The sequence below is a fragment of the Phoca vitulina genome, unplaced genomic scaffold (genome assembly GCF_004348235.1).
Source record: "Phoca vitulina isolate PV1807 unplaced genomic scaffold, GSC_HSeal_1.0 scaffold26, whole genome shotgun sequence".
NCBI lineage: Eukaryota > Metazoa > Chordata > Mammalia > Carnivora > Phocidae > Phoca > Phoca vitulina.
Genome location: NW_022589729.1, coordinates 25,811,311 through 25,823,945, shown reverse-complemented (window position 1 = coordinate 25,823,945; position 12,635 = coordinate 25,811,311). Strand labels below are relative to the sequence as shown.

The 12,635-nt window shown below is 34.8% G+C and overlaps 1 protein-coding gene across 4 annotated transcripts in view; it reads right to left on the bottom strand.

The window, feature by feature from the left end:
• Positions 1-12,635, bottom strand: part of DENND1B (DENN domain containing 1B) — a 269,024-nt gene that overhangs the window by 82,887 nt on the left and 173,502 nt on the right. For all 4 annotated transcript variants that reach the window (XM_032422402.1, XM_032422401.1, XM_032422404.1 and 1 more), the window contains one exon: positions 4,323-4,424. In XM_032422402.1, the coding sequence (XP_032278293.1) occupies positions 4,323-4,424 (102 nt within the window). The remainder of the gene's footprint in view (positions 1-4,322; positions 4,425-12,635) is intronic.

Sequence of the window (12,635 nt, the reverse complement as noted above, 5' to 3'; positions counted from 1 at the left end):
GTATCTTCTGGATTGCTGATGTGAAGCCAGCTGTCAGTATACTGCTCCTTTGAAGGTAATCTTTCTTGCCCCTCTTGTTGTTTTTAAAATTTCCCCTTATTATTTAATGCTTTAGAGCTGAATATATGGTGTGGCTATAGATTTCTTTTTATTTATTCAGTTTGGATACGTTGGACTTCTTAAATTTATAAAGTGTTGTATTTTATTGGTTCTGGCATTGTCCTTTCAACTACTACCTCTTCTCCATTTTCTGTCCTCTCCTTTTAGAATTGATTAGATGGCTTTAGACATTTTCAACTCTACCCTACATGTCTATTAACCTCTCTTATATTCTCTATTTCTTCATTTCTCTGCATTATCTCTGGCTAATTTCTTTTTCAGATATATCTTCCAATTTAGCAAATCTCTCTTCAGTTAGATCTGATCTGCTGTTAAACCCATCAATTTCCTTTCATTTCAATTACATGTTTCCTACCAGAATTATATTTGCTACATTCTTAAAATTGGTTCCACTTCTTGAATTTTTTTATATCCTGAACACTTTTAAAGCTTATCTTCTATTTCTTTGAACATCTTAAGCATAGCTATTTTATGTTCTATTTTTGATAATTCCAATAATTAAAGTCTTTGCAAGTCAATTTTTGTCTGCTGTTTCTGCTAATTCTCATTCATGATTTGTTTCCTTGTATGTTTAATAATTTCTAGCAGTGAAATTTTTCTTGGAATTATAGCTGGGAGAATTCTTTGGTGCCTGGATTCCTCAAGAGAAGATGTGTGTTTACCTCTGCCTAGGGCCTGACAGTGCTAACAATTTAGGATCACTTTAAACTTGGCTTGAGTTGCGTCAGACCAAATCTGAAATTATTAATTCAGACTTCAAATTCCTGTAACAGGGTGGTGTGTTTACTTCTCAGCAGCACTTTTTCCTCCTCTCCACGCAGTACCAGTGCTTCAGAGGTACAATCACCAGGAGATGAGTTAAGGGAAGGAGCAACCTTATTTCTTGTTTACTTTTACACTAAGTCATCCCAGATTTGTGGGAGTAGGGTCTCCTAATACACTTCTCAACTTGGGAAGTAAGCACTGGGCTTTGTCTCCTGTGTCCCCACCATAAAAAAGTTTTTTAAATACTGCATTTAAAGTTGTTTCAGTACATAAGTTAGCTCTGAATCCTTCCTGCCATATTATCAGAAAAGAAAAAAAAAAAAAAGAACAGTTTATTTTAACTCTTAACTTAAAATTATACATTGCTCTGCTGGATCTCAATTTTGATGCATAAGCATTGCTGAATAAAGAGAGAACCTGAGGTGTTCTTGACCTATAATGGATCACAAATTCATAATAATGAATAGTAATCATTTTTACCTAATAAATATTTTTATATTCTTTCAGAAAGAGCAATAGTATCTTTGAGGCTTCATCTGCTGATAATTTTTTACTAACTGATTCTTATTTTTGTTTTTCTTCTCCTTTTCCCCCAAGCTTTAACATAGTGTAATTGGTAATCAAAAAACTGCACATAACTAATGTAGATAATGTGGTAAGTTTGGACATATGTATACACTTCTGCTATAATCACCACAATCAAGGTAATAAACATATCCAACACCTCCTTGCCTCCCTTTGTATTTTTGTTTGTGCTAAGAAAACCGACATGAGATATACCCTCTTAACAAGTTTTTTTTTTTATAAAGATTTTATTTATTTATTTGACAGAGAGAGACACAGCGAGAGAGGGAACGGGGGAGTGGGAGAGGGAAAAGCAGGCTTTCCACAGAGCAGGGAGCCCAATGCAGGGCTCGATCCCAGCACCCTGGGATCATGACCTGAGCCGAAGGCAGACGCTTAACGACTGAGCCACCCAGGCGCCCGCCCTCTTAACAAGTTTTAAATACACAATAAGATAATTGTTAACTATAGGCACTACGTTGTATAGTGAATCTCTGGAACTTACTCATCTTTAGAAGTTTGTGAAACTGTTTACATCTTTTAAATTCTTTCAGGTCTATCTTCAAGTATCATTTCTTAAAGGTCATAAAATAATATCAAGTTTGAGAATATGGTCAATTGGTGCATGTAAAACTATCTAAGTTGTCTATATAATGGGTTCTACTTTAACTGACCGTTTTAATATTTTACATTTAGCTTTTTTGACCGAGTTTTATTTTTTTTTTTTTTAAGATTTTTTATTTATTTATTTGAGAGAGAGAGAATGAGAGAGAGCAAGCATATGAGAGGGGGGAGGGTCAGAGGGAGAAGCAGACTCCCTGCCGAGCAGGGAGCCTGATGCGGGACTCGATCCAGGGACTCCAGGATCATGACCCGAGCCGAAGGCAGTCGCTTAACCAACTGAGCCACCCAGGCGCCCCCTGAGCCACCCAGGCGCCCCGACCGAGTTTTATTTTTAAAAAATCCTGCATAGATTTGTATTCTATTAATATAATTGCTCTAAAATGAGGCAGACACTAAAATCTAGTAAGCTTCTAAAAAGTGTTGTGCACTGTGCTGAGGTATACATGTATTAATTCACATAAACTTTACCACAACCCTGTTAGGTGGTATTTCTATTTTAAAGAAAAACAGATACTTATGAACAAACAGCTATTAAGTGATAAAGCCAAGATTTAACCCAATTCTATCTGATTCCTAAAAAATACAAGCATTTTGTAAGTATATAAATTACTGTGTCTTAATTACATCTAATGAAAAGCCTTTAGTTACATTCTCATGGTCAAAGGTTAAGCAATAAATTAGATATTCTACCTACCCATTCAATTCTTAACCCCCATATAATCTGATCTTCACAATTCAGTTTTGACAATGGGCAGTAGTACTATCTCTCCTTGACAGATAAAAATACGAAAAGGGTACTGCGATTTAACTCAACAAGCATGCACTAGAAGACTAGTAGGACTACACCGTGCTGTATACATCAGCATTTATAAAGACCATCCCATGATCCTCATACAACCTTAGGAAGCAATCAGTCTAATATTGGAGCCCTCCAGGGACAGAGCACCAAAAGTAACCCATTCCATCTTTAGAAATTCACAAAACATCTTGGACCCTGAAACCTATCAAACCTGATTCTGCTTCTTCTAGGTGTTGGATGAATCTAACTCTTTCTTTGAGGTAAACCTTCACATATTAGAAGGCAGTTATAGCCCCCACCCAGAGTATTTTCTAATTATTTTTTAGAAGTTCCTCAGAATATAGATAATAGTATTGGTTTTGTCACCATCAAATTAAATGACTTGTTTAATTTAAAGCTTATCTCAGGGCGCCTGGGTGGCTCAGATGGTTAGGCATCTATCTGCCTTCGGCTCAGGTCATGGTCCCAGAGTCCTGGGATCGAGCCCCGCATCGGGCTCCCTGCTTGGCCGGGAGCCTGCTTCTCCTCCTCCCTCTGCCTCTCCCCTAGCTCATGCTCTCTCTCTCTCTCTCTCTCTCTCTGTATCTCTGTGTCTCGAATGAATAATAAAAAAAAAAAAAATCTTAAAGCTTATCTCAAGTTACATGGTATCTTTTCTCCGAACGGCCCAAAGGATTCTATTAGATTTTCAGCTTCTCAAGGGCATTACTGAATTTTTTATTCATATTTGTATCTGGGCCCTGAGCAGTTTATGGCCCATTGTAGGTCTTCATTAAGTGTTGAATTCACATAAGTAACTTTACATTTAAATTATCATGTGGAATAAGAAAAGAAAGTGTTTAGAACTTAATTTAAATTACATAAACAGAAACTAAGATAAGCCTGAATTAAGAGACTTGCTATGATCACACACTGGAATGAAAGAACTAGTACTTCTAAACATTCTGAATTCTGATGTTAAGATACCTGCTTTTTGAAATGGCATTTACATTTTCTGAGCCCAAAATTAAGATACATAGTATGACTATGAATTTTTTTCTGAATTTTAAATGTATAATTATGACATCTGTTTTTATAAACTGGATTACATTAGGACTGTCCTACAAAAAAGATTGCTTAACTATTACCAATCATACCAAACTAACTCCTAGATGTCTTACATGAAACTAATCATGTTGGTTTCATAACTGTATGAATGAATACTCTTCCTCAGACTAGCACTTTCAATGGTGAATTTTTTAATAACAAAGTTACTTTTACATAATTTTCTGGAGTGCCATTCCATAGATAACTATAGAGTTACAAAAGAAAGAAAACTTTCTTGTAATTCTAAAACAGACATTACTCAGGGTTTTGACAAACTTTTGATAAAAGTGATAAAAATGTGTTATGCATTTCTGTTACATTTCTGTAATCTGTTACAGAAGGAAATGTGGAGGTCCATTCTTACCTGCTTGAAAAGTTGGAGGTTAACTGCAGTTTCCAAGAACTGTTTCATCAGACTTGAGCGGTGCTTTACAAAACTCTCCTCACAGAAAGTGATGGGCTCACCCTAGACAGAAATAAAGATTTTTAGGGTGTCAGTAGAAAGTCAGAGAGAAACAGTCTCTCTAAAAAGGCACATGGAGGGTCACGGAGGAAGTATAAGACACAGAATCAACTTCAAGGTGCTAAAAGTCTAAAAGGAGTCAAACAGACTCTTAGACAAAATAGCTGGATTTCAGCCTCAGAGAAATATTCCTCTACTGACAAGCTTCTACTAGAGCTTCCTAATCAAGGATCCCTGGGGTCTTAAAACCGCTCACTTTCACTTCCTCAAAGTAAGAATGAATCTCCTAAAAACAAAGGTTTAATATTATTAGATTGAATTATGAGTATTAAAAAGAGTATGCATAGCTGAAAAAAGTCAACAACTGCAGTTTTATCCTAATTAGAAAACATTCTTGCTATAAAAATTGCTGCATTTTTTTGCTATTTATATTTGATCATTAATTTCTTTTTAAATTAATTAAAAGTTCTTACAATAACATTCTCTTCGTCATTTCACATACAATTCTGATATACTTTCTAGAGTAAGTCCCACTTTGTATCTGCCTTAATTTATCCTATTTTTTAAGTAACCATAACTTTGCAAGTGTCTTTTGTTAGCTTATGCTCCATTAGCTTGCTCCTCCTCCAAATTATCAGGAACTTAAATTCTGAATAGAGATTCCACTCATTCCATTTATTCCCATACATGACATCAGACAATTGTCACTAGTGGCTGATCCCTACCACCTGCTACTTCCCTCAGTAGCCTGAATGGTCCTCTTGCCCATTCAATACATGTGAAGATAAGTGATCCAAATGAATATGAGATAATATGATCCAAATGAAAACTGAGATAAGTGACAATGATTCACTCCTTATAATGAATCTTGTAGCCATCTCTATGTTGGCAGTAAAAAGGAAAAAAGCTCACCTTCTAATAGAACTTTGAAAAAATATTAATTTAATTTAATTTTAAGGACAAGTCAATGCCTTGATTACAGGTATCTATAAATAAAATTCTGAAAATTGGCTCCTGCATGAATAAAATGAGACTAATAATCTAACAGTAATTCAACTGTTACCACTGGCTAATGGAAGCTAATGATACTATGGATCTGCACTGTTCAAAACAGTAGCCATTAGTCACATGCTGCAATTTAAATTTAAATTTATTAAAATTAAATAAAACTAAAATTTTAGTTCCTCAATACACTAGCCACATCTGAAATGTTCAATTGCCACAAGTGTTCAGTGGCTACTATTAGATAACACAAATACAGAACATTTCATTTATCAAAAAGTCTTCTTGAACAGCACTGCTACAGAAGAAAATAAAATTCAAACACATTATTAGAGAAGACAACCAATAATCTATTAATTGCTGCCACCTAATACCAGCCACCAGCCAATACCTAATAATAAAACTGCTATTATGCATTTCGATACTGATTATTGCCATTCTTAAGTGCCATAGGATGATTTTAAATTATATATTTTAAAAATCAGATTTATATAAACATATTTTGTATAATCAAAAATCACCATATTTGCCACTATCATAGAATTTACAACTTAGAATCTATTGGGGTGGGGGGTACAACAAACAGGCAATCCTGTTAAAGAGAAAGGTCTATTGTTTTTGCATCCCAGGTATCAGCATCATATCTAGTTACACTGGGAGCCCAAAAATGTTTTATAAGTCAATAAACAAAGTAGCAAGTGATCTAAACTTTGCTCCATATCACTTATTTTCTTTTCAAAAGTAAAAACAAATTTTAAAAATAAATAAAATCATTGTTTTTAATGGCAGTCCCAACTATACCACAATTATTACAAAGTGATCGGTACTACTGATAATTTTAGTTTTTATTTGACAGATTTTTCTCTAACATGTGAGTTGTAGCTTATTAGCATCTATGATTTTTCCAAAAGTTGTCACTAATACTGCGGAACAGTATTAATTCAAATACAAAGGTCTATCTTCAACTGAAACACTTCTCAATTCAAATATAAAGCTCTATCTCCAACTGAAAAGTTTAGACTTTCTATGTTACAATCAAGCATTTCTTTTGACTGGAAGGAGTGGAGGACAAGGGGATGGAGAATTGCAAGGTGAAGGAAAATGGATGAGAGGAAAGTCTACCTGTGCTTTCTTAAGAGTTGGGCATAACTTAGTTTTTAGCCAGTGTGACTTATGCTGGCAGAATCCTGTCCTCATTAATCTTCTAGCAACTGCTTTCAATCTTTCAAGAGAAATAGTAAAGAGAAAGTTCAGATATGCTGTCCATCCAGTTTTGATAACACCAATCGTAGTAAAAGCTTTGAACTTAACCTTCAAATGATTAACACAGCCTGTTTACCTAGAGTCTCTGATAATAACAAAAAAAGACAAAGCCCTGACACATATTAGAATTTTCCCTCAGGGAAAAGAAAAATAAGTCTTGATTAACAATGCTCTAAATTTTTACATATTAATACACAGGAGTCTCATTTATTGTCATGCTGGGGTGTACGCTATCAAACAAATTATAAATGACTCCCCAGTATGAGTTCTTTTAAATCTGAGTCAAGTTGAATAGATGACAAGGAACTCTGCTTAGGATCTTGATTTACTTATGATCTGGTTAAAAATCAGGCTTAGGATTGAGTGGTTTTCAAAAACTTTTCTTGCTCTAAGTAGAGTGACTGTATGTCCAGTGTTGCCCAGTTAATTCCCATTTTACTGAAGTATAAAAGATTTCATTTAGGGGTACTTCACAGAGGAAGTGGCTTCACAGAGGAAACCTGAGCTGGTTTTGAAAACTAATGGAAGCCTTCTGAAACAAACATGGAAAATATAGTCTTGAGAGAGGCAGGTATAGACAAAAAGTGGGCAGTGTGTTTGGGATGGCTTTGCATTAGAGAAAGTGCCAGAAGAAGATAAGAAAAGACTCGGGGTGCCTGGGTGGCTCAGTCGTTAAGCGTCTGCCTTCAGCTCAGGTCATGATCCCAGGGTTCTGGGATCGAGCCCCGCATCAGGCTCCCTGCTCGGCAGGAAGCCTGCTTCTCCCTCTCCCACTCCCCCTGCTTGTGTTCCCTCTCTGGCTGTGTCTCTCTCTGTCAAATAAATAAATAAAATCTTTAAAAAAAAAGAAGATAATAAAAGACTGGTTGAGGCCTAGTGGCTAATGGATATAAATTACAGAAAGTACCAGAGAGAAGAAATAAAAGGTAGGTCAAGCCATATTGGAAAAGGCCTAGGTTATATTCTAAAGTTCTTTTCTTTTTTTTTTTTTTTAACCTCATGGGAGGTATTAGTTTTCTTTATTTTTTTTTCATTTATTTGAGAGAGTGAGCAAGAGAGAGAGATTGAGAGAGCGAATGGGGAGAAGGGCAGGGGGAGAAGCAGACTCCCTGCTGAGCAGAGCCCAACATGGGACTCGATCCCACGACCCTGAGAGCATGACCTGAGCCAAAGGCAGGCGCTTAACCGACTGAGCCACCCAGGCGCCCTAAAGTTATTTTCTTAAAGACATCAAGAAGCTCACAGAATGTCCACTCAATGAAGTAACAAGATTATATGTTTTAAAAGCAAAGTTAAGGGGCGCCTAGGTGGCTCAGTCAGTTAAGCACCTGCCTTCGGTTCAGGTTATGATCTCATGGGTCCTGGGAATCGAGCCCCGCATCAGCATCGGGCTCCCGGCTAAGTGGGGAGTCTGTTTCTCCCTCACCATCTGCCCCTTCCCCCCATTCGTGCTCTCTCTCTCTCAAATTAATAAATAAAATCTTTTAAAAAAAATAAAAGGAACGTTAATAGGCAAGAGGAAATAATGGAAATAGGCAGACCAAGTAATAGTGCAATACAAATCTGGCAAGAAAAGATGAACCGGGCAGTAGAAAGGAAAAGTGATGACTACCATTAGCTAACACTGATAGGGCATTCATTACTATCACTAATAATAACAATAGCTAATATTTACATAATGCTTATTATGGGCCAGGTACTGTTCTAAGCACTTTACATGTATTAATTCACATAAACCTCAAATTTACTGTTGTCTTACTTTATACATGACTAAATTAAAATATGGGGAAGGGTTAAGTAACTTGCTCAAGATTACATAGTATGTAAGTTGTAGAAGCCTGATTCAGACTCAGTCTATGCTTCCAAATTATCCAATTTCTGAGTATGCAAGACTACATGAAATGTTTTATTTATTCCATATCATGTAATCTGTAAAAGTACAATTTTACTGCAAAATCAACAGGACTGTTTAGCAACTGACATACAGCAGTGGTACTCAAAGCATGGTCCAGGGACTCAGACCTTTTCACAGGGTCTGCAACATCAAAACTACTTTTATAACAATGCTAAAACATTATTTGCCCTTTTCACTTTTATTTTCTCATGAGATCCAATGGAAAGAAATTGATTTTTCTAAATTAGATACAGCTGTTTCTAGCACTCTAGTTAAATTCGAACACTTAAAAAGATTAGTAGAGCAATGTATTAATTTTATACATACTATAAAAAATATACATTTTCTTTCCCACAATTTAAAGAAAAACACTCTCTATTCTCATGAAACATATTACCAGTAATATAAAAATGAAACCCTTACTATTAGAGTCCCTAGCTCTACCTATCCCATAGTAGTGGTGCAGAATTTTTACATTTTTGCTACAGCAGTTAAGCAAGATTCCTTCTCCGTTAAAAAAAAAAAAAGAAGAGCAGAAAGAAAGTGCCATAAAAGCAACCATATTCTATCAGAAGCCAAATACACAACAAATATTTCCTTGGCTACAACCATCTCTAAAGTCAAAAGGTCCATACTCAAGCTTGGGTAATGAGATGAATGGATGCCTAAAATGTTTTAGTAACCATAAAACCAAGAGGGGTGAGCAAATGTACTTTTTCAAATTGGATTTTTAAATCGCTAACAAGTTGACAGTTACAAATCTGTTAAATGGAAACTCTAAGGCAAAGATTTAGTGAATGGCCACTTAAATTACGGATGCCGATCCTGTGCTTAAATTGTCTGAGTTTAATCACAAAATATAACATTATTTACCGATAATGTTTAAAGGAATATAATCCAAAAGGACAACTCTTCCAAATTGCCAGAGGCCTAGATTACTAACCAAACTTTATTTTAAAAGGAATTTACTTTTTATCCATTAGCAAGCCTCCCAGCCACCCAGAAAAGCTTGTGATTGAAACAAATGACAGCACCCCAAGTATTCAAAGGACTAGATCTGAGTGTTACTTCTCCGCTCTTAGAGAATCAAGGATATGCCTTTGAAAGTATTAAGCAGTATTTTAACTCAGGCAAATATTTCTTTAGCATTAGCTGTTGGTCAAAAATTGACTTTTTATTTTTAATAGCTTGTGACACAAATGATACACAGAGGTACAACTGATGACCCTTTATTATTAGTTATTTAATGCAATCACTTAAAAGTTATTCTCATGTTTATAACAGTGTTTTTCTTTTGAGGAATCAGAGGAGGGTACTTTTAGTTTTGTTAAAGGGATTTTCCTCCCCAAACTTAGTACTTCTAAAATGTCATTTTAATAATAGTTAATATATAAAGCATTGATTATATGCCAGACACTGTTCTAAGTAACTTACATTTATGAACTCATTTTATCCTCTAAATAACCCAAGAAGAATTATTACCTTTTTTAAAGAACACATGAGGAAACTAAAGCACTAAGACATTAATTTGCCCAAACTCATACAACTAGTCAGTCACAGGAGGAGGATCTGAACCCAGGCAGCCTGGTTCTAGACTCTGTTCTTACCACTTTCCTTCAATCCAGTTAGCACATTACTTTGATCTCACATTTTTGAATTCTTAAAAAGTAGCTAACTTGCTGCTGGCTAAAATCCCCCAAAATATCAAAATATCCATTGTTTTATTTAAATCACTTTCCAACAACTTTAAGGAATTGTATATTTCTCTCTGTAATTAAGAGCAGGCACAATTTATTTGTCAATAGTGCTAGTGTGTCATTTAGAAGGTGTAAATGAGGAACTCTGAGAAGACTAACAACATATTTAGAGTTGTCGCTCAGACATTCTAAGCTTAATTTAGAATAGAAGTTCCTCTTTGGCAGCATTTAGCATAGGTATTTAGTATTTGCATTTGAAAATGGACATTCAAATCATCCTGAGGGCTTTCCCTCACAGGCCACATCCGGCTGGCTCTCCAGCAATACTACAGAAAACTGAGGGAGTCGGAAGGTGCAGTATGAGCCCGGGCAGTCACCCCAGGTCGACAAAACCATAAATGGAAATATGTAGCATGAATAACAAATTATTTCCCCAATTCATATACACACCATGGGATGCCTAAGACCATGTGCTCCTTCTGAGAAAAGTCCTAAGACTGCATCATTCGTTCAGTCTTTCCTAAGTGTGTACTGAATGCCTTCCAGGCATCTTCATTTGGAAGAAATGTAAGTTCAGGACATTTATCTCAAGGAGAGTATGATACAGTAACGGTGACCACAGAGAGCAGAAACATGCCACACTGGAACAAGAGCGGGACTGCAGGAGAATAAACACAAATGCAGGCCCCACTATTTATTAGCTGGAGAACCTTAGTGAGGTTATTTGTACTCTGTGAATATCATTTTCCTCATCCTTAAAAAGAAAAGGGTAAATAGCCTATCTAAAGGGGCTATTAGTGCCTGGTACCCAGTGAGTACTTAAAGGTCAATAATTGTTTTAATAGCAACTAATAAATTATGAATTTCAGTAAAAATAATAAAAGAACCATAATAAATAACATACAAAAAAGGGAGAAGAAATGTGTTAAACAAAGTAAGTATAATCAATTCATAGAAAAAAAGGATCACTATAAACTACAGCTTCAAGAATCAGGAAGGAACTAGATGGCCACGAAAAGCAAGAAAGATAAAAGCACTACCAGGAAGAAAGAATATTATTTGTAATAATTTAGAATGTTTGGAAGCCTGAGAAGCTTGGGACATTTGGAGCCTCAGGCAGAATTCTCTGAATTGGGGTCAAAGTTTAGGAAAAAAGTAAAGACAGACTGCCTGCCCATTGTGAGGGCCTTGAAGGGCAGTCACAGGCCTTATCTACAGGTTTAATTTTGGCAGTGTAAGAGAAATAACATAATAATAAGAATAGTTTGCTTTTATATATATATAAACAATCATGAAATTTTGAAAAGTAATACCCAGTTAAAGAAGTCGTATTCCTTTAAAGTTATTTAGTAATTTTTTTTTCCAGTTGTACTCTAATAGCTAGAGGATACTACTGAGAAATTTTTATCAAAAGAGAAAAAAAACATGAAATAATTGTAACTTCTAAACATGGCTCTTTTTTTGTATCAATTAGAAAATATATTAAAGACATATGCCTATTATATAAATGTCTAAAAGAGTTCACAAAATAAAAAGTAAATGTATTTTGAGTAAATTAAAATATAGAGTAATTTGCAAAGATAATGCCTAAATGACAACAAAAATATTTTATACACAACAAAGAAATCATTTTCCTTAAAAACTATTTTGAAAATAAAAAAGTGTCTAAATATATTTAGTATACTTTAAAAATTAAGCTTTCATTCAAGATTGAGTCAAAAGAAATGTAAAAACATACAGAATAAGAATACTGTCCCTCAACTTCCCGAAAGAATTAGCAGTAAAAAAGAAAGAAAATACCAAACATAAAAAGGAAAAAGGTAGATAAGTTAACAAACAAGTTTATAATAAGATGTGATCGATAATCAGGAAAGATATTTTCTGATGAAATGATATATTTTCCCGCAGAAATTGGGAATCTGGCTTTGAAGATAAAAAAAAGTCAGAATCATTGAAATCTCAGATCCCTATCTGCTCAACTGATAATTTAAATGATTTAAGAAAATTTTCTCTTCAATTTGCTCTCCTCAAATCTGAAGTCCTTCACAAATTTAAAAAGGAAAAGAAAAATGTAGCCTGCAAAGATTAAAAATTATTTAAATGTGGCAAAATTTAAGCTGATACTTCTAGATTTCCCTCTTGTACTGTAAACTTGAAATCAACCTGTTTTAAAAAAATCTGATAACCAGAAATGATTTTACATTATTAGTATAGATGATTGGTTTCCAGTCTTTTAATAAATGAGACCATGTAACTCTCAATAATTTTTAAAGACTCCCCCATGTAATTCCCCCATATGTATACTATATGCAGTATTATGACTTCTACAATGCTTTAAAAAATAGACACATATTTCAA